The 27,604-nt window shown below is 32.8% G+C and overlaps 1 protein-coding gene across 4 annotated transcripts in view; it reads left to right on the forward strand.

Annotated features, from left to right (window-relative positions):
* The window catches only part of LOC123527430 (neuroglobin-like), an 89,487-nt gene that overhangs the window by 17,253 nt on the left and 44,630 nt on the right, over positions 1-27,604 (forward strand). Inside the window, exon 1 of one of the 4 annotated variants that reach the window (XM_045306876.2) lies at positions 5,447-5,736. The exons of 1 other annotated variant lie outside the window; for it this stretch is intronic. In XM_045306876.2, the coding sequence (XP_045162811.2) occupies positions 5,552-5,736 (185 nt within the window). In that variant the 5' untranslated portion in view covers positions 5,447-5,551. Of the gene's footprint in view, positions 1-5,446; positions 5,737-18,422; positions 19,112-26,125; positions 27,076-27,604 lie in introns of those variants that run through there. 2 more of the 4 variants (XM_045306878.2, XM_045306877.2) reach the window with 2 other exon arrangements.

Genomic DNA, 27,604 nt, shown 5'->3' on the forward strand with positions numbered 1-27,604 from the left:
TGAACTTTCATTCAGTAACGGAGAAAGCCGAGCAAGAATGTCGAGCAATGATTATAAGAACTGTAATTCTATCATACTTTCTTTTTTGAATATTTATTTGCTTGAGCATTAGCTTTAATATTGCTGAAGAGAATAAATTCAAATTGCATACAACGTTGATGAACATTTAAGACAAGTAAGTATAATGCATAACATTGCATTGCTTTCTGCGAATTATTTCTAATTATTAGTCCCCTACGAGAACTATCGCATTGCGGTTTTCAGTCCATCCGTCATTCATCCCGTCAGTCCGTTCACATTTTCTTTAACTAATGGATCTTAAATTTCTTTGCACAAATATTCCCATTACGAGACGATTTGTCATGCGCAATAATAAGATCCTTAGTTCAAAGGTGAGGGGCACATAAGGAGGTCAAATATCAACAGTGGTTTGTTTCCAGTGCGCTCCATTACAAAAATGATAATGTTATAGATATTTTCTATCAGATAATCTCCCATTTTGTACATAATTTTTCATTGCTACTAGATTTGTCATAGCATCCACCGGTTCCATCTATACCATAGATTACGCAATGTCTTTAAACTGCAGTGAGCTATTAGACAACATTTATGCTTGGCAAACAGTTTTTACTGGACAGAGTCGTCCGATTCTGAATGGCTTCAAATGAAAAACCATTCAATATTTACTCTGATATCGAAGAAAATATATTTTTTTAATGAATATATGTAAAAGCCTGTGAGATTTAGTTTAATATCGAGCCCGTTTTCGAAGTCAACACAACTATCATGTTGGCTTTATAACCAGGAAATAACCGTCAAAATGCCATCATTCTATATAAAGTTGTTAAATCATATTCCAAAATAACCATCAAAATGCCATCATTCTATATAAAGTTGTTAAATCATATTCCAAAATAACCATCAAAATGCCATCATTCTATATAATGTTGTTAAATCATATTCCAAAATAACCATCAAAATGCCATCATTCTATATAAAGTTGTCGAATCTCTACTTCCAATTAAATAAGTATTTATCTCTGATTAAAATATGACATTGAAACAGGCATGATTGTTCATACAAACTTTTGAGATTGCATTCATGTCATTGATTTAAATGTAGATGTAAATGTTGGAAGCACTTTAACTACTAAAATACAAATTTCTAGTCACCACTTTTTAGATTGATGTGAAAGTCAAGTGTATCGAAGTTCAAAAAGCAGTTGAAAATTCTAAAGAACAAATATTTTCTATTACATAAAAATCAGTTTAATTCGTTAGAGATTTACATGTCACTTAAGTAAATGAGATGATATATAGATGTTCAATGCCCAGTGCCCATCTTTTATTAAAATATTTTATCTTCAGATATTTACTACAAATGTAGAAAATTATTTTGGTGGTAGAAAAACACAAATACATGCATTAAGTACGTGCTGTTTAAAATAAATGCATAGTACGGTTTTTAAATATAAACCTTTTTATTTTATGTGAACATAAAATATATGTAATAAATTTATGAAATGGGGATCTAGTATAACTTTAACCCTTATCATGCCAGACACGACTGATTCTGCCTTTGCGACCAGTGTACTGTTCGCTATTCAGTCAGTATATTTTTGGTAAGCACCCCTTACAACAGTTATTGGTACTGTCCAAATTGAAAGATGGACAAGTTTTTCATAGAAAATTAGCAGAGTAACGGTTAACCGATTGCATAGTGTTGTCCATCCTTCACACCTACTCAGATATCAAGTATCATAGTCACTTGGCAAGTAAGACATTGAATCCCAAAACGATATATTGTGTATTTTCAGTTAACACATTCCTCCAGGGAGTGCCACTTTCGTTAAGAATCATTTTCACTTTTAAGCTGTGTTAATGGGAAATGTACTGAATAATATTTCCATATCAGTTAGGAAACACATTTTCTTTTGTATGCCCTGTGGAAATACTCACGATTTGGGAACAGTGTCCAAACTAATGGCAAAATGTAGTACATAGGTCTTCTTTTCTCCACAGTTGATGGATTGAGAGGCACACACATAATATACAATCTCCATGTTTGACAACTAAATTATTCGTTTTGCAGGAGCTTGCAAATAGTTACAGAATGTTGATATATATTTGATATCTCTTCATACAGCAAGTGCGTAGCATTGTCGTAAAAGACAATTAATATAAGAAAACAAACACCCAGATAAAAATAATCTTACAGCTTACCATATCTCAACCGAATGATGATGAATGCTTGTTACAAATGGATATTTGAATTTTGAATTTCAAATAAAGTTATGTCAATGAAATTTAAATCAGACGTTTTGTCGCATAAAGAGTTCTAACACAGTTACTCGTAAATCAGATAAACAACATATTAAATTTCGTGCTTGCTGGGCGCATACTGGTGAGCAATTGAGAGTATTACCAGGGGTTAATTGAGAAAGGATACGAATTTTATTGTAGAAATATAAAATATACTTTAAATGCTATTGTACACGATTTGTACACGGACTGACATGTAATGTCAACTTGACGGAGCGGTTTTATAAATGCAGGTCCGAAACGCTGTTGGCTTAATTAAGGCCTTAATGGCAGCATACCCTACATGTATGGCTACTTTTCACATCTGTGTTGAATGTAATGCATGTAGGTATAGTTATACTGGAACGTGTTATGAGTGCACTTTACACGACTAAACATTTTTTTTTTAAAACAAACGTGAAACTCTTTAATAGCTATGCGTATTTATGGAAGAAACTTACCATTATTATAACAGAATAATAGCTTAGCTTCGTTTATTTAATGTTACGATATCAGTGGCAAATAATTATATAAAAATGTAATGCTTTTCTTGGAAATATATGCCTTTCTATTGACTTATTTTTCATCATTTGCAATATAAAACACAATTACTGAAACACAACAAACTGATTTATGAAAAAAAAAACATTGATTAAAAAAAATGTTTAATCTAAATGTGTTGTAAAGTTGTTTACCAATTATAAAAGTTATTGTGATAACTCGTCGGTTAGATTTTGTTAATTGTAAATATGATGTCTGAATTTGCTATAACGAGGTTGTTTTGTATGAGGATTATTGGAAGATTGAAAGACAAATATGAGAACTGACGCCATAGGGTAATTATATTACCAAGTCAAATTGGTAAATATATTTAATATGAAAACACAACAGATGCAATTTTCTCTAAGTGCCACATCAAAAACACACTACTGTAAAAGCACATATTTTCGCTGTGTCAAAATTTCGCGAATTTGAAATTTTGAGTATGTTCGCGAGGTTTAATATTCGCGAAATTGTGAAAATAGTATCATTCTTGAATTTGAATTATACTTATGGTGAATATTTACGCGAGGATCAATTTTCACGATATGTTGGGCTTCGCGAATATAGCGAAATTTAAATCCTCGCGAAAATTTCTGCTTTTACATTACTATTTTGACGAGATAAAGAAACGCCTCATTGAAAAACGGCGTTATTTTTGTTACATAGTTTAAGTTTGTTGGGTAATGTATAAAATGTACATGTACTCTGACCCACAAACACATCCAATCAAAACAAGTACGATTTTATCCAGCCAATTGTTAAATTTGTATACTCGCTCTTGATTTCCTCGTGCAGCCCTTGTGCATCAGTGGTATGTAACCGTGGACGGCCTATAAGTTAACATACAGTGTGAAATTGGCTTAGAGAACGGGAAATTATCTGCCGAAGGCCCTACCGCGGTCTAATTCTTGAGTTAGGTCACCATCATCAATTTGGGCCCGCAACCAACGCGGTCAGCGTTGGCAGAACGTAGTATTTAGAATGAGTCACGTTTCAACTTGTGGAACGTCTACGGACGTATCCGTGTCTGCAGACGACTTCTTGAACGTTACGCTAACAGTTGCGTTTTGCAGCATTATCCTTACAGTTTGGAACGGAGCTATGGTCTGGGCAGCCATTAACCATAGGTTTAAGTCACAACTCGTCGTGTACCAAGGTAATCTCACAGCCACGCGTTACATCGATCAGATATTACGTACTGTGGTTGTCCCTATATTCCGTCAAGGTCAAGGCTTGGTCTTTCAGCATGACAACAAGCGACCTCAAATTGCACGTATCAACACAAAGGTTTGCCTTGGCCGGCGTGCTCACCGGACTGCAGTCCGATTGAACACGTCTGGGATTACCTTGGACGGCGGTTACGTCAACGTCTACAACAGCCTGCCCACGCCCAGAAACTAATAGTTGCTCCATTGAGAGTGGGCCAGAATCCAACCACTGAGAGTGGGCCAGAATCCAACGGTATCTGCTACGTAACTGGTGCGGGTCGATGTGCTGTGGTTGCTAGTAGAGGTGGCCACAAGAGCTACCAATTGTGTTAGTGAAAATCCTCCGACTAGTCTATTGAAGCATACTGTAAAATCATTTCATTTCGTGGGCATGAAATTTCATGGTTTTGGTCAAAACAGCAATTGCATTGGGATATAAATTCGTTGATTTCAACTTTTGAACATAAAATGAATGGAAATTTTACTTCTTCGTTTTGATTAAATTTCGTGGATTGATTCAACCACGAAATCCACAAAAATTAGTCCCCCAAGAATATTAATGATTTCACAGTAATGCGACCATGAAATGTTGTCAAGTTTTAAATCATCAGATTTGCGAATGGATATAATCTTTTCTAATTTTGAGTCACGGTTAACAAAATATTGTACAGGAGTTTGAAAAGGGCCTTTCTATTTCTCTTTAGTGTATTTTTAAGCAAGATATAGAAGAATAGACCTAATTACTACTGTAATTTTACGTTGTAATGAATACATAAGTATTTAATGGAGGAGAGTGGTTTTAGCATTATATTGCGAGCTGAATATATTTTACTGCTATTGAATTAATTTTGGATTCTTTCCGGCAACGTACATAATAATATACTATTTACGCCTGGCCTAAATACTTTTATACAAACATTTGTTTTATGTAAATGTTTACTTTGTAGAAAATATTTGATATAATCTGATAAAAATAGTCATGAAAGCTCTCTCTCTCTCTAATGAATATTCAGTGTGGTAAACTGTTTACGTTTACTAAAACGGTATCACAAATATATTACTGTTTCAATGGCACTTCTGCTGAACTGAGAAAATTTAATCATTCAGCAAATTTCACTTTATATATTTTATGTCTCAAATGAACAATAAATGCCGTATGGAAATAATTACCTCCTCATTATTTAAAAAAAATGGCGAAATTGAGAACAGTTTATTCCTGTTGTAAAATATTGAAAACATGTGCCTGTGTGTTTTTAGTCACTTCAATGACACACGCTAATAATTATTACAATAACATTGCTGATGTTAATAATAAACAAATTATTACTCTCTAGAAATAATGTTAATATGAGCATTTGTGAATACACGACAACTGAGAAAGGATTATTGTGCTACCAACTCGCCTCAACCTGTGTACATAAGGAAATATATTTTTTGACAATATATGCATTTATATTCTGATCTAATCAAAATCCGCCTTTATTCGGCTTCAAGTGCAAAATGGGTTTAACTCTTGGGAAATCAGAATCAGACTGCATGTATACACATATATCAGATGGCGCTAGAGAAGGTGATACTACTGACAATGTTCCAGTCGTTGACGAACTTGATGTTTATCATCTTAAAGAAACGTGGACAATGTTGAAAGACGACGTTTCTAAAGTTGGAGTAATTACGTTCTTAAAGTAGGTTATAAAGTAATGTTGTAGTTGCCATTCTATATGAATTAAAACATATCAATTTATTAATTTGTTTAATTATTGTCAGTCTGATATTTGTGTTGAAACTAAAGTTTGTACTTGGATGTCATATGTTAGTTATGTTAAAGAGTTTTGTAAAATCAATAAGTATACAGACTATGTTGGAATATAAATCAAATTTAGAAGAAGATTTTTAAGAAGCAGAAAGCAGCCAAGCCTCGTTATTGTAGCAGTCTCGGTTTGATCGAGTTTGTAAATCCTCGCAGGCGTTGTTTCGGTTTCTTGTTTCCCCTTCACAGATTAACATTCAGTTGAAATAGTTCACATTTCAGCATTTATTTATGGTCTTCTTCCCTTTCGTATTGGCTATTCAAGGACATAGTTGAGTTGAGAATAGCCTGTAGAATAAAGTTTTATTTTTCTAAAAAAGATGATAACTGAAAAAGGTTTTTATATTTTGCAATCAGATTATAATTTTCTACACTGAGTTTATTTTTAAACAGAATTTATACATTTAAAAAATATGCCGCTTTATATTTCTGAAATCATAGATTTTTAATAAGGACATATTAGGAAGTTTTAAGTAGCGAGCGCAAGCCTACAAACCATTAGGTCAAGCTCCTGTCAGATATGAATGGTCACTGCTTGGTTGTGGTCGACAGCTGTATCTATAATTAAAGTGTTTTAAAATCGGTTAAAAATGAAGACTTTCTATACCCGTATACCGTTTAAGTGTCAGATATTTTCTTCAGTAGCAAGTAAATGCAAAATATCATATAAGATCTTGCTTAAAGAAATTATCTAGAGCCTTTTTAGATCATTTTGGGACAAAAATTGACGTTGCGATGACTACCAGTTTTTAGCTCACCTGAGCACAAAGTGCTCAGGGTGAGGTATTGTGATCGCTCACCGTCCGGCGTCCGTCCGTCCGTCCGTCCGTCCGTTGTACGTCCGTCCGTTGTACGTCCGTCCACACTTTCCTTTAAACAACATCTCCTCCTAAACCAACAGGCCAATTTTGATGAAACTTCACAGGGATGTTCCTTGGATGGCCCCCTTTCAAAATTGTTCAAAGAATTGAATTCCATGCAGAACACTGGTTGCCATGGCAACCGAAAGGAAAAACTTTAAAAATCTTCTTCTCAAAAACCAGAAGCCCTAGAGCTTAGATATTTGGTGTGAAGCATTGCCTAGTGGACCTCTACCAAGTTTGTTCAAATCATGACCCCGGAGTCAAAATTGACCCCGCCCCAGGGGTCACTTGATTTTACATAAGAAAATCTTAAAAAATCTTCTTCTCAAAAACCAGAAGCCTTAGAGCTTAGATATTTGACATGTAGCATTGCCTAGTGGACCTCTACTAAAATTGTTCAAATCATGACCCCGGGGTCAAAATTGACCCCTCCCCAGGGGTCACTTGATTTTACATAGGAAAATCTTCAAAAAATTTCTAAAAATAAACCAGAAGGCCTAGAGCTTAGATATTTCACATGTAGCATTGCCTAGTGGACCTCTACAAAATATGTTCAAATCATGGTCCCCGGGGTCAAAATTGACCCCGCCCCAGGGGTCACTTGATTTTACATAGGAAAATATTTAAAAAATCTTCTCAAAAACCAGAAGCCCTAGAGCTTAGATATTTGACATGTAGCATTGCCTATTGGACCTCTACTAAAGTTGTTCAAATTATGACCCGGGGGTCAAAATTGACCCCGCCCTAGGGGTCACTTGACTTTACATAGGAAAATCTTCAAAAGTTTTCTAAAAATAAACCAGAAGGCCTAGAGCTTAGATATTTCACATGTAGCATTACCTAGTGGACCTCTACAAAATTTGTTCATATCATGACCCCCTGGGTCAAAATTGACCCCGCCCCAGGGGTCACTTGATTTTACATAGGAAAATCTTCAAAAATTTTCTAAAAATAAACTAGAAGGCCTAGAGACTAGATATTTGACATGTAGCATTGCCTAGTGGACCTCTACAAAATTTGTTCAAACCTTGACCCCCGGGGTCAAAATTGACTCCGCCCTAGGGGTCACTTGATTTTACACAGGAAAATCTTAAAAAAAAATTCTAAAAATAAACCAGAAGGCCTAGATCTTAGATATTTGACATGTAGCATTGCCTATTAGACTTTTACAAAGTTTATTCAAATCATGACCCCTGGGGTCAAATTGACCATGCCCCATGGGGTTACTTGATTGTACATAGAAAAATCTTCAAAATTTTCTAAAAATAAACCAGAAGAGCTTAGATATTTGACATGTAGCATTGCCTAGTGGACCTCTACAAAAAGTTTTCAAATCTTGTTTTTAAAGTTACTTAAAGAAAATTTCAACTATATTTTCTCATAATTCTTTTGATTGATTTCTATTATGATCTTTTGACCTTGAAGACTTGTCCTTAAGTGCAATGATAACAGGTGAGCGATATAGGGCCATCATGGCCCTCTTGTTAAATCTTGATATCCAGAGACCTGTAAAAAGGGACAGAATATTAATTAAAAATATGATACTGCATTCGTGCTTTTAGATATATTTGCAACTCCGTCTAAACGAGAGATACATTTAGATCTGTTTTAGAAAGAAAACCATGTTATACTTTGTAACATCTATTGATTGTTTCAAATTGTTTCATCGAAAAAAAAAAAAAAAAAGCTTAAGGAAAGGGCGGTTATCTAATTATATTCAGTATTGCGAATCATTGTATAAACATTGAATGTATTAAGAACATGTGTTTCCGAATTGAATCCACTCTTGCAAATTCTCCATCTGTTGTGTAAATAACGTCGTAATAAACCTCTCTTTTGAATAAATGCTTCAATTCAAAAGCTGATTCACAGTTACGTTCGAGACGAATACACGCTATCCAAGTCAGAAATTATGTTTCTTCATATTCCTGTCTACTTGCTCTATTAAATAATGACACAATAAAGTGTCAAGTCTTTCTCGACACTTCACCTCAATCTCTTGTAAAATGCCTTATGGTGTTCGTATGTTAAAATCTTTTAGCCTTAGAATAATCAAGCAAAAACTGAGCCCTTGGTAGCATCTATCTATAGAATCCACTATAATTTGTACAATTTAAAGGCAAGTTGTCAGGATGTTAAAGTTTTATAAAAGTGTCTCATTTGAAGCAATTATTGAATGTCATATGGCAGTAATCATAATCAGTTTGCTCTACTTTTGAAAATCATTTCCGGTCAATGTTTTATTACAAATATATTTTCATGTAACGGCATCTTGAATTTTATGAAAGCACACACTGCTTGTATATTAGAAGATACAATAATACTTATTAACTATTACTTATTATAATTATTATACCAGATTTATATGTCTGTATCTATCTAATGTTCTTTTTATGGAACTAAAGTTTCTTCTTTCCTTTGATTTTAAAATGAAATAGGCATACTGTATGATATAGACGGGAGTTTATTTTAGTTTTGCTAAATGAAATGCAAGTATGCGAAGATCAATTTGAAAATTTCACATGTCGTTTTTCTCCCGTACTATCTTGAAAAAAAATCTTTTTTATTTCGAGTAAATCAGGTATTCATGTGTCCTGCCTTCCTTTATTTCGTGGATATCGGTACAAAGTAGGGCTATAAGTCTAGGTTAAATAAAGTTAACTTACTTAGATATGATTTGTTTATATCTGTCTGTCAAATCTTACAGTTTAAATTCTTTTTTTAGACAATCCCAAGTCCCAAAGTATCTTATGATTTGATAATGGTGAAAAAAATCACATATAGGAGAATGAAAATTACAACATTTTACATGTATTTGTTGATTGTTTAAGATCTTGGATGACGGAAGTGCAAATAAACGCGAATCTCGAGTTTACGAGGATTTCAAAGTCATATTGTGTTTCACATCACGGCGTTTTATTTCCGGTAACAATAAAATCAACATGCAACCAGAATGGCTGATGATGTGCTATTGAAATCGATGAAACAGACTGACTGACCTAATTTTCGTAGGAATTCAATTATGACGTCTCTCCAACAGCGCAGACTATCTTATTACATGTTTTTGATTAAATACGTCATAATTATATTCATTAACAAGATAACACGCAACGGACAAGATAGGAATAAAAGACCGTAAAGTATAAGGTAGCCTGCGAACGATATATGGTATTAGGCCCAATGAAAACAAACACATTTCAAAATAACTCATATCATTCTATACCTATTTTATCTATCCAATCGCGAACGTTCATTTGCAACATGTGACCGTACAATATATTACGGTATTTGGATGCATGTGCGTACAAAAATCCTGTATTTTCTGTATTTGGACGCACGCGCGTACAAAAATCCTGTATTTTCTGTATTTGGACGGTTCAACAGTCCCATGTTAAACATACGATAAAGCCCGAAACGCGTGAAAATGTTCCGAATGTAAATTGGATGAAGTAGGCGCTCTGTGTACAGAGTTTGATTATGCGTCTTGAAATCTGAATTTAATTTGATTTTTTTTTGTTTACAACACACAAAAACGATAGGGATAACAATGCTATCTAATTTAGATATTAAAACGTTCGTTAATAATCAAAAACTTAAAAACACAGTAAAAAGGATCATCAGATGTTGGAATATTTGAAAAGTCGCTAAAAGAAGCCGTTCCGGACGAAACCTAGAAATTGGTATCAGCCCTGACTATCTGAATAGCTACCTCAGCATTTTTTGTTTAACGGTTAAGAAACAAAATGGAGAAGATTATGAATTGCAGCGGACGGGCGGTCAGCATCCGAAACATGTCTGCTCTATAATTCAGTTTTCGTCGGCTCTTCACCAAACTTGCTGAGGATGTTTGTGGTCATTACATATCGGCCAGTTTCGATAACCAGCCAAATTGTACCAGGCACTCTTTGATTATAGTCCTTGAATTACTCGAAAAACGGGGAATTTAGCCTTGTCCGCTCTTTTAAGTCGAACAGTTTTCATCCGATCTTCACCAGACTTGCTGACAATGTTTGTGGGCATATATCTAAGCCATTTATTATTACCACCCAAATCGCCAAATGGCTGTTGTAGGGAGGTTGCACCATATACTTTTTTAATGATGATATGCAGAAAAACAACATTCAATGAATTACGTATATTACGTATGAAGTGAAATAAATATAGAATAAAAAGGTTATTTAAGGCATATGTTCAGCCATTATTATTCACCAAATCCCAAGCTTGGGGAAAAACTATGATAATGCAGAGAAACAAATTCATGAAACTATATTTAATATTAACTATTAATATAAATAAAATAGTATATAGAATTAAAAATGTATTAACATTGTACTGTCAATACGGTATATTTGACTCGACCCGCTGAGAAAACCATATTGAACTCGCCTAGCGGCTCGTCCAATATGGTTTTCTCAGCTGGGTACTCGTCCAAATATATCACCGTATTGTACAGAACAATGTTAAATAACCTAATATTATTGCCCTTCTTTCTCCTGAGGCACTTACTTTATCGTCATTTCCGCTCACAAAACCGATATTTTCTCCGGTAACAACAAAACCAGATTGCAGTTGCAAACCAAAGAGTCTTTGTTGTAAATATTTCCGTTTTGGTCTAGAAGAAAAGGAAAAGAAAATTGAATCATTTTATGTTACTATAAACGTTTGATAAAACAGACAAATTGTGTGGCATCTTTCCCTGTATAACTAGACAAGAGTGAAAGTTGTCACAACAGATTTCTTTGATTCTCATGCCTGGTTGACACAGCAAACATAGATAAGTGCAAATCAATGATAATGTTTCACGCACATGCACGTTGTTGTTACATCAAAGCTTTAGCAAACACTTAAAAACACGAAATAGAAATAGAAGAATGAAACAACTAATTAAAGTGGTCAGGAAACTGTTTTTTCTTTACAATCATGAAACATTGAATTGCCATTGTAGCAGTCAACGAAGCTAGCCACAAAAGATGAAACTTTTAAGAATAGCATACCGGTACACATAAATAGGGCTATTTATGAGTGTGGAATGTTTGGTGGGTGGGGATTGGTTGAATAAGAAACAAAAATGAAAATGAAAAAAATATATCAAAGGCAGAGGGATGGGGAGATTGGTTAATGTGAGAGAAGAATAGGAAACTATTTTTTTTTTACCAATGCAAGGCAAAATAAAACATTGCTTTTCTCACACCAGTCATGGACTGTTAGTACGTCGTTATTTAGTCTGATCGAATTTCTTTGTCATATTTATGATTTTTCATACCAATTACCGTGATTGTTTTCAAAATGAACCACGTATCTGAACACTTAATTGTGTCATTGTTTAATGGAGTAATTATTAATGTTACATCATTGGTATGGTCTAGTATTTTGTTCCGAATAATGTATGCAATGATCATGTTTGGCTTTGACCCTTGGTGCCCGCGACATGAAGATGTGTAAATATTGTTGCAACAAGTGTAAGCTCTCCTATGATTTACTACGTATTAGAAAACAAGTTCCATCAAAACCATTACTAAATTCGAATTATATTAATAAATTATTGAAAAGTTACAAAAGACCTCCTGAAATACATGTATATCCGCTGTGGGGAAAACTAAGCCCAATACTCCGTAAAAACATATAAACATGCTTTATGTAGAATACACAAATTTAGACAGTTGGAAAATACATGCAAATGCATTTGTTTCAAATACTTAAAAATTAAAAACAAAATGCCGCTTATATTTTGTATTACTTCAAGAGTAATAATTCATGCAAACTTTGGCTCTTTTACTCAGTACTAGTACTCGCTTATTGTGTGTATCAACTTTAATTTTTCTCTATTTTTTTTTTTAATTTTTGGAAGGGTGGGCAAGCGGTGAAGAAGACACTAAGTCTTAAATTTGTCTTTGTTGGGTCTGTCTGTCTGTCCGCTCAAATGTGTGTCATTATACAAACATATTATTAAGTATACATTTCTAACAGGGACTTAACTCTATCGTTTCCTTGAATAAATCTCTATTACAATACACGAAAGGTGAAAAATGCCACACGACGTTGCTAAAATGTAATTGACCACCTTTAATTAAGAAATAATAAATCTGTTCCTATATTTTATCAGTTAATATGATACGCACTCGTGATTTAATTATTACGCATCCAAACTCCTGCCCATATTTTATTAATTGATAAAATTATTGAAACATATTTATTATTTCGATTTTAACATCGCAAATAATTCGCAATTTACAGTACTACATTTTCAGCGTAATACGTCATTCGGGTCATACGCTGTTACAATTTACCCCCTATGGTTAGAAAGAGTTTCATAGCCAATGGAACGTATAGATATTTTTTTTTCTTTTTATCAGAATTTTGAGAAGTATTTATAATTTAGTAATCTATCAGCTCGCAAACTAATTATGAAGAGAATCAAATTAGGCGAGTTGACCCTGTGTTACAAGTTACGAGGTTAACTTTATATGACGTCACATCATCATGACGTCATACTTTATGTCATACATTTATGACATCACCGCTGAATCTTAATTAAGCTAATTGAATTCGCTCGTAGAGATCGAAACGTGTTTTACGGAGTTTTACGGTCCTACACATAAGTCAGCATGCCTTTTTATCATATTTATGTTTTTGAAATGCTGTTTTCAACCGTTTGGCCCTGAAATTATTTGTATATAATGGAACTGAAGTAGAATCTCTTATGCCACAATCATAGGGGGTGAAATATAACAGCCAACCATATTTTATCGTAGATTCATGTATAGGCGATTTCGCTATATGTTTATATAGCAGTTGCTGCAGATCGTGTTAGAATGCTAATTAAATGTAAACATTACCATGATTCAGTAAACTATATTATACGTTCACTCGTATAAATTATGCAGACAAGCTCTCAGAAGCTTTTGTAACGCAATAAAAGATAAAGTTATACATTTTTACTTTGCCTCCTACAAGTTTCTTGCATTTTCGAAAGGATGGAACAGAAAGCTTTTTTGTGTTTCTGATCTAAACCAGTTCATAACCTGTGTAAATGAGCGTTTGTGTTTTGTGATTTAATCAAAATACAGATCATTGTGCATTTTATGGCTGGTGCAAATCAACTATAAACAAAGCATGATGACCAAACATATGATTGCAGGGTTCCAGTCTGCACTGTAAGTAGTTTTGTTAATTTACAAAATGTGTCGATTATAGCATGTAAGTAAAGGGTAGTCGGCAAGATAAAATCGTTACACAGCTTGTTGGTGACAGGAATAAAACGGGATATTCGCTGTCTCGAAAATCCATATCAGGCTTTCGACAGCATATATCCTGTCACCAACAAGCAGTGTAACTAATAATATATCTACTTATAGATAACATAAAATTATGCTTTTTAATGCTCCGTAATGTTTATTTTTCTTCTTTTTTTTTTTTTTTTTTTTTTAAATATTATGATATTCTGACATAGATCTGATGGTCAATCCCTTTCCATCTATCGATCGCTTGTCGTCCGGCAATGAAACTTACTGAGAAAATAAAGGAAGGTCTAGAATTACTGAACATTTCAAAGATTTTACGAACAATAGTATTATCTTCCGCTGCAAGACAGTTTAGTTTCTGCAAGTAAAAGCAACTTGCAGTCAGGAAAAGCTGATTAAAACAAGCTGATTGGCCTATTTGTTTTCTTTCTAGTTCAGATATGACGACTTTTGAAAGGCAGACTGTATAATTGCAGGTTTAATAAAAGTGTAACAGACAAGAATACACGCAACAGAAAAGAGAGGCTTCATAGTGCAGCATGTGATGCCACTGTATAGTGTATACGGACATTATCCTCATAGCGACTCAAACTATCGCAGATACTACATATTTTCAGATGTTCTCAAAGAAATATAACATGCAGATCTATTTTATCCTTTACATTTCATCTCCTTTTACAAATCACGTGTTTTTCTCTGCATTAGTTCGCAAGCGATCAGAAAAATAGAATTCTCTGTCATCTCCACATTTCAAAGGCACTTTATCTTAAGATATTTACGATTTGTTCTAGAAATAGACGAAGTGAATCATTTTATAGCAATTTAAAACGCATATCACAAAGATTGCAAAACAGTCATGCGACCTCTTTTCCCGATTTTCAGAGAAGCGTGTCACAGATATGACTTGAGTATGCACTTATGTGGCTATGTCTGGCATACTTTGCAATATAAAAATTAAATTACCAAGTACTGTGCGCACTTTTACGTTTTTCAAATTATGTGGAACACTTTATTTTACGCATATTCATCAAGATATTAAAGGAGGTATAATTCTTCTTGTTTTAAAAGCAAAGCTTTGTCAAGTATTCTTGACCCTCACCGATATGGGTTCGAGCCTCACTCGAGGCGTTGAAATATTAAGGTGAAGAAGCAATTAGCTGGCGTACGGAAGGTCAGTGGTTCTACCCAGTTGCCCGCCCGTGATGAAATGATGCACGAAGGAGGACCTAACGTCTTTCTTCACCATCAAAACTGGAAAATCTAAATTGTGTGGGTGCAACGTTTGTCAAGTACTGTCCTCTCACAAAACAAACATAGCAGATAAACAGCTTGCAAATGAACTGGTAAGAAATGTACGTTACGATATCAGGGTTGATAGCGTTTTACAGTTGCAAAAATCTTTTTTCTAGAGTGCAGTTTCCTTAATTCAAATAGAGATTTAAAAGCTTTTACATAACCTGCTCAGTTTAATGTCTAACCTCAAGTATTATTGAAAGGTTTGGAATTACATGTATTTGATTTCCAGTACATAAACAAAATGACCTTGGTTCCGAATGTAACCTGTTGACATTTGCCATTTATTATGTCATTTAATATACGCCTTGAAAATTAAAGAATGATCTCTTCAGACTGGACTTGACGGGTCGGTATTACGATACGATTGTTGTTTAAAAACAATGAAAATGACTGAAGATTTCGAATCCCATGTAGGTTTTTTTTATTTTTTAGTTTGGAGCAAGGACTCCCAAGGAAATGATATAACGGAGATAAGTGCGACAACTTGGTAGAACCTCGTGTTTACATTTGCATGGAGTTACTTCTCAATTACACATTTGTGTTATATGTTCATTGAACTGTTGTACTTTTAGTAAACGGTGGGCTTTGATCATTGGTCTAAGGAGTGAAGCTCTTTAAACCTTTCGACAATGATGGAAACATTTCCTATAATTGAATTATGTTACAAGGAAAATGCCCTTGGGATCATTACTGAACCTTTGAAATAAATTTACAGACTAGACTATTGAAATTGCAAAATCTAATTCTCAAGAAAAAAATCTCTTTAAAGACGCTCAGAGAATACTAAGACCGGCACTCCTGTATAAAATAGGTGAAAATATTTAGTTACAATATTACTTGTACTTACCGTAAGAAAAATCGCTCTTACCAGATTGACTTTATTTAGAAAGTGAATATATATAATTGCGGAATACAAAGTAGCAGCAATATACTGTCATGTCTAGAACAGCTGAAGAAAATATTAATAATTAAAGGTTAGACTGTGTTACTCAGTATGTATCGTGTTTCACCATTCTCAACACATTCGTTTTAACTGTTTCACTAACGTTTGTCAACGGCTTTGTACTTTGTTTTCCCAGCTTTTCTTTAGTATTTCGGCACTCCTTTTTACTAACTCGTACAGTACATATTTGCGTCATTTCGCTTTTTCTTGCTTTACTATTATTGTACGTCAAATCTGTATTTTGCAACTTGTATTATTTGAAACACGGCTATGATATATTGCTGTAATTTTGCTTTACGGCTGTCATTGATCCTGGGTCTTCGGAATGAAATTTTAAATCTTGTTACAATAATTGAAAGATTTCCTGTAACTTTGAAAATTATGTCAGTCGGAAAATGCCCTTGGGATCATTACAAAACCCTGTAATGATATTTACAGACTTGAAATTGCAAATCTAACCCCCAAGAAGGACAAATCGTCCATTTCAAGACGCTTTGGAAATACTAAGCCTACACGACTTTGAATAATTATATTCAATTTAACGATTATTCGTACTGATCATAGATACAATAGCAGTTATGCCCTATCTCGATTAATGTTTCTTTTTTAGTAATGTGAATACATATATGATAATATATTTGCTCTCTATTTTCGTAATGTGAATACATATATGATAATATCTTTGCTCTCTATTTTGTAATGTGAATACATATATGATAATATATTTGCTCTCTATTTTAGTAATGTGAATACATGTACATATATGATAATATATTTGCTCTCCATTTTAGTAATGTGAATACATATATGATAATATCTTTGCTCTCTATTTTAGTAATGTGAATACATATATGATAATATCTTTGCTCTCTATTTTCGTACGTTCATTTTTTAACAATATTTATACTGATGTTTATCATACTAGGATGCTGTATCACCATGATCTTAAGAAACTTTAGACAGTTCATTGTTTTACCATTTTTATCTCTCACAATTATACATAGTTTTTCAATGTTTCTATTATGTGTTGTGATCTCTATTTCTTCAGCTTTATTGTATTTTCGTGTTCTGGCATTTTTGTTCAGTCCATGTTTCCGTGTCTTATTTCTAAGCTATCGCTAAAGTACGATTTCAGTACTGTGTCCATTACTGTATGAACAGACTCAATCAAACCGAGTCTGCTGTTATTCTTCTTGATTGCATTCTTTGCTTCCAAAGGATCTTTTTTACAGATTTTATTATCTAAAATTCGCACAAGGCGCTGGGGTAATGTAATGTTATGATACTTAATTCGTACTGTGACAGCTTACAAGAGTGTTTATTCAGAACTTTTGTACCGTCAAACAATGATACATACCACATCAATGAGCATATATCAATTTAAAAGTTAGTTCCATTTTCTTAGCCTGACTTATACAGATAAATACGACATTGATTGTTTACAAAATGGGTAAGCAACTATGTCAACCATTAAAATGCTTTCGACTGAAAAGCTTCGTATAAAAATTAAATTGAACAATGTATCTATTGTTAAATGTTTTTGTAGGATTTTTGTTAGCCATACAATTAAGCGGTTTCGTTCATAGTCGTTATTATACTAAACGCTTTGATTCAGAAATACGATATGTGTTTATCTCCTACTATGTGCACCATGTATAATGTGCCGGCAGATTAACAGTTTATTTTTGAGGTTGATCACGGTAATCAAAGGAAATAATGTCATGCTTACTGCTTTCTACAACTTTTTAATTGGACGTTTACATTATTTATCATAAAAAAATATATGTAAATAAAATATATGATATCAAGAAACCTTTACATACAAAATGATGTTTTATAATGTCCCTGTCCAGTAAATATGTATTTAGTGTTTTTGCTTGTTTAAAACCTTGCTTTTATAGTGTAAGCTTACATGATCTGCTTCATGACCTATAGAACAGTGTAATAATTCAATTAAACAAGAGACGTATACCCAGCTAAATTATGCAAACCTTAATATCAAGAAGGGGAACCTGTGTGAACCACTGTCATGTAATTTGCGATTTATCAAACAAATACAAAGCAAGAGAAAGTTTTTCAATACGCTTTCCAGTTACGTTTTTTCATATTTCATCCTCGTGGTTCAAGCGTTTAATACTTAGTGAAACCAGTTGTATAATAAGAAATAAAGTACTGAAAACTAAATATAGTGTAAAACGTTCAAGTAGACGCTGCAACGTATTGGATAATAATATATACGGTATATCACTGTAAGGAATGTGCGGATAATGTCATATTTTATGTCATTATCAACAGACATTACATGAAGCACAATTTTATTATGCATAAATGTGATTCAAACGAATAAGATATTGTGATTGTGATTTATCGCAAAATGACTGAAACTTGATTGAAATAATCAATTTAGTAGGTGGTGTTATTGATTCAATTGGATATCTTTGTGTTTACTTGTAAAAATATCAGGATTGCTATCTAGAGGAATAATGCATTTTATCATTTGCATATAAATGACTGAAGAAGTCAACGGGGAAAAAAGAAGTTATATTGATGAGAGCATTATAAACTGTGAAAAAATAATAAAATTATTTTGAATAAATAATTAAATTATGTAAACTATAATGTTTAGCTACATTGAAAAATCTGAGTTAAATCTGAAGGTCAGATTCTTGAAAACTTCAATATTACTTATTTAATAATTTTGAAATTAATTTAAATTTAAAAAAAAATGGGGTTGTCACATGGAAAATCAGTTCATGGAGCAGAAAACAAACTTAAGAGAAATGCAAAGGCATTTAATCCAAATGAACCTGCCCCATTAGTTACACCATACGAAGTGAAAGTTTTAAAAGAAATGTGGGCAATAATTAAGGATGATATTTCTAAAGTCGGAGTTATAACATTTGTAAGGTAAGACTTTATTGTTATGTGTAGATGTAAAAATTGTTTTCAATTAAATTCTTTTTTTACACTTTTTTCTCTTATCAATGTCAAATAAACGATAATTAATTGCACCAATATAAAAAGTAAGTGTTGGAAATACAATGTATTGATATTCGCTTGCATATTTTAACTGCAGGTACAGTTTCTAATGCAGTTCTGAATAAGCAAATTTAGAAACTTGTTTTGCTGTCTTAATACTGCTGATCCTGATAACAATAAATAATTATATTGACTATAATACGCTCGAGACATACTTGCCTCTAAAGGGAAGTAAAACAAACATAATAAATATATATTTAAGATTTTATTTCAATGAGTATTTATTAATTGTTACAGTGAATATTGAACTGTATAATCTTCATGTACTTAACACCAAGACAGGCTGAATAAAAATCACTAAGTTTAAAGCAAATTGAAATACTCGAATGTCAAAAACCTAATCCGTGTACAATATTTCAATAATTAGATCTATTTTAAAACATGCACATTTTCTTTATGCACCTGTAGCAGACTAAAGATGATCCTGAAAACAGTCGATTGGTAGTTGTCTTTGACAGACCCTATGTTTTGTTTGAAATAACTCCTGAGGCTATTCAAATTTTGTATAAGTATATCCATTTTCTTCTCATAAGATCGGATAAACAGAGCTATGAAAAGATCTGTCAGAATATATAAGAGAAATGATAAGGATTATATAGTTGGTAGCCGGACTACTCGTCCAGATTCTACAAACAAACTTTTATATTCTTATATACTTTTAGATTTGCTGATGTGATTGTAGCAAATACTAGCAATTAACTGACGTATGAACCTCAGGCAAAGCACTGCAAATACATGAAATTGTAATGTTATAGCAGTACGAACCGACCATCTGCGTCTTATAAAATATTAATCACCTTTTGAGTGGGTAAGATATGATTCAAATCAAACTGATATAAATCTTGTAACATGTTTAATATGTTGTAGTGCTTGTTTCTATCGTATTCATTTAATATTCATAGTTCGACCATAATGATATGTGCAAAGTGTTTGCCTTTGTTTGTATGATAAGTGTCAAATGTATCTAGGCAGAGACCAGCGAGATACAAGAACAAATGGTTCAAATGTATAATGGGACTGTCATACACGTGTTTCATCTGTACTTGTGTCAGAATGTCGACATTTAGTAATCAATTAGTTATCGGCATCTGGTACTAAGTAGTTTGAAAATTTACGCAGTTAAAAAGTACCTTGTAAATTTCAAACAAAGATAAGACACTGATAAAGTATGAACATGCCGTAATCTGTAGAAATAACAATAATAGACGAAAATCATAAAACTATTTCTGAAATTTGCACTGTGTATACCAGATGATATTGTAATTTCATAGATCATGAAACTTGTTTATTATCATATGGAGATATCGGCCAAATCCCAAACGGATTATTTTGTTATTTATCTGGAAATAATGAAATTGTCTTAATATATATATAATAATTAAGATAAGAATCATCAGTGCATTGTACAACCGTTTAAGCCATGAGCGTCATTAAATTCTAACAAAATTGACGAACGAAATGGACACATTTCTAATACAGTAACTGTTGTACAATTTATGTTCATATGGATATAGTAGTCATGTTGCATACAAACAAACTACATTATTTCTTTAATTAAGAATAGTAGTCTTAGTGTCGTGAAATGATAAATCAACAAGCTTTTCAAAAAGTTTCATCTATAAAACAGGTGTCTGCTGATATATTCAACAAGAACAACATCAGTATGCCCTTGAATATCATTGGTTGAACAGCTAATTATAGTTCAAGACAAATCCCAGGTGATGTTAAACTCCTGGAGAAGCCATTAAAACTATATCAAATGTTAATGTAATGTGCACTGATTTAACACCACTCTCTACTGCTAGTCCCTTATCATACTGTTTTCCAAACTCACAAAGTAGATTTAATGTGTCTAATTCTGAAACAGTCTACTGTATGAGTATAATTATTGGCCTTAATTGGTGTTAGTGAGCATTGCAATACAGTACTTAATTAGCTCCTCAAGAAGAGTAGCCTTTGAAATAAGATTTACTTAGGGGTGGTGACATTTTGGAGGACTACTGTAATATGATTTCAAGGTAGGGAGGGATAATGTTTCGAGACAGAAAGAAAGGCAGTAATTTTTATAAGCCTCTACGGAGCAAACCCTTGTTCAAATCGCACTGATACGGAAACATGCATCAGTGACTAAAACATTGGGTTATAGTGGAGTTTTAGTAATAAGGGTATAAATTTAATAAGTGTAGATTGGGTTTTTGTTATGTAAAACGGTAAATCATTTTGATATACATATAATTTAATTTGTGACGCTGTTTACCATAGATCTTATCAGGCCAAATGACGTTATTTTTGACGAAATAACACCTGGGTAGAACAACCGATATTGTGTAAGACATATTGATTGTCAATGGTTCTTCCCAAGTGCCCACTTATGCCTGAAACGAAACGACCAAAAGCTGGAAAGTCGTCATATGACCTATACTTGTGTCGATGTTTAAACGAAACATCTATTTTCAGCTTGAATTAATTTCAGTCTATTTGTTATTGTAATGGATTTAATGCATGGATTTAAAAAAAAACACGCAAATCGCTTTGCACTTGATTTTGAAAATGTTTTACGCGCATGAAACCAATCCCAAAGGACTTTGATTTCAATCTGATAAACTGCATGTAGGAAATAAGCATGCGTTGTTAAAAAGCCATACGTACTATCCCTGTGGAGTTTGAAATAATTTTATGTTCCGGTAGTTAATAAACTTACGCGTTTGAGATGTTAGCAAATAATTCAGTATAATAACAAATTTTGTTTTACAACCTGTGAAATTACATTTTCATCTGGTGTATAGAATTATTTCAAAAACAGTGGTTGGAACTGTTTCTTGGGTAGTTAGTGTCTTACCTGTACTGTTAAGCCTTAAAATATTGCACTGACTATAAACATGTTTTCTTATGAATAATCAAACTAAGATAAGGTTTCGGTAAATATCCAAGTCTGCGGACCTGACACGGGCGATGTTCAGATTGACTTACCGTCCTCGGTGAATATAACCCTAGCTACTCATTATCATACTATACTTGATTATTATCAATCAATTTCAATCAAATAAATCATTTCGAAATAGCATATCAACTTTTGTGTTAGAAAAGAATTTTGATGCTCACTTTTCCCAACCTCTCCTAGTCTGTTTGCCGAAATCACCATTTAAATTGATATTGACACAAATATCCGTTACGTATATGTGAGACCAAAATAATAGAATTCTCTGTCATCTCCACATTTTAAAGACCCTTTATATTCAGATAAATACGCTGTGTTCTAGAAATAGAGGAAGTAAATGATTTTATTCCAATTTAAAACGCACATAACAAAAATTGCAAAACAGTAATACGGCCTATTTACCTTTTTTTTCAGAGAAGTGTGTCACAGATATGACTCGAGTATGCACTTCTGTGGTTATGCCTGTCAGACTGTGGAATATAAATATCAAATTACTGTGCGCACTTCTATGTTTTCCAAAACTTGTGGAACACTTTATCTTATGCACACTCATAAAGATATCAAAGGAGGTATAATTCTTCTTGTTTAAAAGCAAGCTTTGCCAAGTATTCTTGACACTCACCGATGCGGGTTCGAGCCTCACTTGTGGCGTTAATATCTTAAGCTGAAGAAGCCATTAAATGTCTTACGGAAGGTCAGTGGTTCTACCAAGTTTATCGCCCGTGATGAAATGATGCATGGAGGAGCACCTGGAATCTTCCTTCACCACCAAAACTCTAAAATCGTTTTTGTGAGACGTTTAACCCAACAAACTGTCAAGTACTGCCCTCTCACAAAAAAGACAAAGTAGATAAACAGCTAGCAACTGAACTGGTAAAAAATGTACATATATGATTTTACGAAGTATTTGTTAATATCAACAGAGACAAGACCGTATTACAGTCACAAGATCTTTATTCTAGATTGCAGTTTTCTTAATTCAAATAGATTAATGTCTGATCATGTAAAAGTGAACCCCATTTATAAACTTTTAGTTTTATGGAAAGATTTGGAATTACTTGATTTTCAGCTCTTAAACAAAAAGATCTTGATTCCGAATGTAACCTGTTGGCATTTGCCATTTTTTATCTTATTTAATATACGTCTTGAAAATTAAAGAATGATTATTTCCGGCCCATATTACGATAGGATTTTTGTATAAAAACAAAGAAAACGACCGAAAATTTCGTATCCCATGGAGGCTTTTCGGCTTAGAGCACCAAGGAGATAATATAATGTAGATAAGTGTGAAAACTGTAGAACCTCGCTTTTCGGCAAATCATAAAATCAGTTTAGAACTACTTTTGCACATTTGCATGGTATGTTCATTGAATTGTTGTACTTTTAGTATACGGTTGGCATTGATCATTAGTCTTAGGAGTGAAACTCCTTAAACCTTGCCACAATGATGGAAACATTTCCTATAATTTTGAAAATTATGTTACAAGGAAAATGCCCTTGGCATCATTACTGAACCTTTGAAATATATTTACAGACTAGACTACTGAAATTGCAAAATCTAATTATCGAAACAAAAATAACAAAAAAACACCATCTCATTAAAGACTTTCAGGGAAGGCTGAGACCGGCACTCCCGTAAATAAATGGGTGAATATATTTGATTATAAGATTACTTGTACTTACCGTGATAAAAATCACTCTTACCAGATTGGTTTCATTCCGAAAGTGAATATATGTAATTGCGGAAAAGATTTACCAATTGCAAAGTATCAGCCATATACTGCCATGTCTAGGACAGCTGAAAAAGTATAAATAATTAAAGGTTAGACTTTATTAGTCAGTATGTTTCGTATTTTCAGAATTCTCAAAATTCTCAATACCTTCGTCAACTGTTTCACCAACGTCTGTCGATGACTTTGTACTTTGTTTTCCCGAAGTACTTTTAGTAGTTTTGGCACCCCTTTTTAGTAACTCGTCAAGTACACATTTGCGTGATTTCGCTTGATCTTGCTTTACTATTATTGTACGTTATACCTGTATTTACTAACTTGTATTATTTGAAATACGGCTGTAATTTTGCTTTACGACTGTCATTGATCATGGGTTTTTAAGGAATGAAGTTCCATAAATCTTGTTATAATAAATGAAAGATTTCCTGTAACTTTGAAAATTGTGTGAGACGGAAAATGCCCTTGAGATCATTACAGAACATTGTAATTATATTAGGAGACTTGAAATAGCAAATCTAATTCTCAAGAAGAACAAACAAAGACGCTTTTGGAAAGCTAAGCCTGCATGACTGACTGGGTGAATACATTCCATTTAACGAGTATTTGTACAGATCATAGATACAATAGCAATTATACTTCTATCTCAATTAATGTTTTTATTTAGGAATGTGAATACATATCTGATAATATTTTTGCATTCAATTTTCATAAAGCTGTCTTCTTTTTCTTCACGTCTTCTTGGTCGTTTCCTGTTGTTTTTATTTTTACAATATTTATACTGATGTTTGTCATGTTAATATGCAGTATCACCATGATTTTAAGAATCTTTAAATTGTCCCTTGTTTGTCCATTTTATTTTCTCATGTTTCACTAATTAAAATTCATTTATGTAAATTCAAGAACTGAGGAAAATAACAACTGTAATGACCACTGAATTAGACTGAATTAGATTGAATTGCCTTCTTATCAGTATAAATTTATTTCGCAGAATCTATAGTCGGAACTGGTTTATTTCCATCTAATATTGGTTGATTGACGATGGTTATTTGTTGTTGTTGAATACATTTCTCCTGCATCAGTTCCCACATTTAGTACATTGAGCTCTTTATAAAAACAGTACACATTTTTCCTTAATGCAGATGAAACTGATTCTTGTTAATACTGTAAAATGGTTGGTCGTTATAACACAAAACTCTGATCTTTTGAGTATTTAGAAACAATCTACATACTGTCCTGTACGAAGATAAATATCTGACAACAGGTCAGCATTCTATTACACTTATTTCTGTATTTAAGTCAACCATGAATCTCTACACCTTAAACATCACTTGCTCGCATTTATTCTATTTTCTTTCTGAAAATTGCTGGCATTTTTTGTTCCATATATGTTATTTTATTTTTTTTTAAGTTATCGCTTAAGTACGATTTCAGTACGGTGCACATAAACTCGCACAAGGATCTGTGGAATGGTACTTCATTCGTACTATGACAGTTTAGAAGTATTTTATTCGGGCTTACATAACGTATACCAAATTAGACATTTTACATCAATGAAACGAACATTGATACAAAAGTTCCATTTTATTAATCTTTTTTTTTTTATTTATTTTGAATTTAAGTCGCACCGACACATTTGTTGTTAATGAAAGGGGTAAGCAATCATGTCATCCAGTAAAATGCTTTTGACTGAAAAAGTATTGTATAAAAATAAAATTGAACACTTTATCTATTGTTAAAATAATATTTATGGATTATTGTTAGCCATACAATAAAACAGTTTCGTTCTTAGTCCTTACTATAACGAAGAAACTGTAGCAACACTTTGTTTCAGAAGTATGATATGTGCTTTTCATCGCATGTAGTGTGTACAATGTATAAAATGTCGGCAAATAAACAGTTCTTACGTTAATCAAAGCACTACTGTCCTTCTAACTGTTTTCACAACTGTTTAAAACGAATGCAGAATTGAGTATCTAATATTATTTACAGAAGGAATGATATTTGTTAATGAAAATATACTAGTATGACATGTATGAAATAACATTTACGTAAAAAATGACGTTTACTAATGGCTCTGCTCAGAAAATGTGTTGAAACCATGCTTTCCAGTACAAGCTCACAGAGTTTGCTGCAGCAAATCTATTTAAATTCAATGTATAAAAGAAATATATTCAGTTACATTGCGCAAACCTTATTATCACGAAGGAGGACCTGTGTGAACCGCTGTCATGTAATTTGCAATTTATCAAACAAATACACAGCAAGAGAAAGTTTTTCAATACGCTCTCCAGTAACGTTATTTCATCCTCGTGGTTCGAGCGTTTAATTCTTACAGAAAACATTATAATAATAACTTACAGAAATAAAGTACTTAAAACAAAATGTGGCGTATAACGTTTAATGAGACGCGACAACGTATTGGATAATAATATATACAGTATATCACTGTAAGGAATGAGCGGATAATGTCATATTTTATGTCATTAGCAACAGGTAAACTAGAAAGCACAATATTATTATGCATAAATGTGTGTTTCAAACGAATAAGATATTTTGCTTGTGATCTATCGGAAAATAAACTCATACTTTATTGAAATAATCAATTTAGCAGGTGGTGTTATTGATTCAATTGGAAATCTTTGTGCTTGCTTGTAAAAATATCAGGATTGCTATCAAGAGGAATAATGCATTTCAACCTGCAACCAGATCATTTGCATATAAATGACTGAAGAACTCAAGTTATATGTAAAGTCAACGGGGAAATGTTATATTGATGAGAGCATTATACACTGTGAAAAAATAATAAAATCATTTTGAAATAGATAATTAAATAAAGTAAAATACAATGATCGGCTACATCTATTTTTTAATGTGTATTTCGTGGATAAAAATTCTGAGTTAATTCTAAACGTCAGATTCTCGAAACTTCATATAATACTTATTTAATGTATTTGAAATCAATTCCAAGTAACGTTTAAAAAAATGGGGTTGTCACATGGAAAATCAGTTCATGGAGCGGAAAACAAACTAAAGAGAAAGGCAAAGGCATTTAATCCAAATGAACCTGCTCCTTTAGTTACACCATATGAAGTGAAAATTTTAAAGGAAATGTGGGCTGTCATTAAGGATGATATTTCTAAAGTTGGAGTTATAACATTTGTAAGGTAAGACTTTTTTTTTGTGTGTAAATGTTAAGATTGTTTTTACTCAGATTTAGTTTCTATAACTTTTCTCTCTTTATCAATTTCAAATCAAAAGTAATTAACTGCACCAATATAAGGAATAGAAAGTATAAAAAAATAGTGATATTCGCTTGCATATTTGTTCACTTGTTTACCTTATGACTGCTGGCTCAGTTTCTAATGCAATTCTGAATTTGACATAGCAAATTGCAGACTTAATACTGCTGATCCTCATATTATGACAATATATCATTATATTGACTAGAATACGTTTGAGACACACTTACGTCTAAAGGGAGATAAAACAAAGACAATAAATATTTATTTAAGATTCTAACACGACCAGCAAATAACCTACATACATGTTGAGCAAAATCTATCTCGGGTTATTCTGCAATAAACCACTCACGTGCAATGACGGCATCCGATCCAGGTGCGTAGCAAGGTCGTAAAAAGTAGTTTTTTCTAACACTGTTGATACTAGTATGTCGTGTTAGAATCGAAATAAGTT

The sequence above is a fragment of the Mercenaria mercenaria genome, chromosome 14, assembly GCF_021730395.1.
Source record: "Mercenaria mercenaria strain notata chromosome 14, MADL_Memer_1, whole genome shotgun sequence".
Taxonomy (NCBI): domain Eukaryota; kingdom Metazoa; phylum Mollusca; class Bivalvia; order Venerida; family Veneridae; genus Mercenaria; species Mercenaria mercenaria.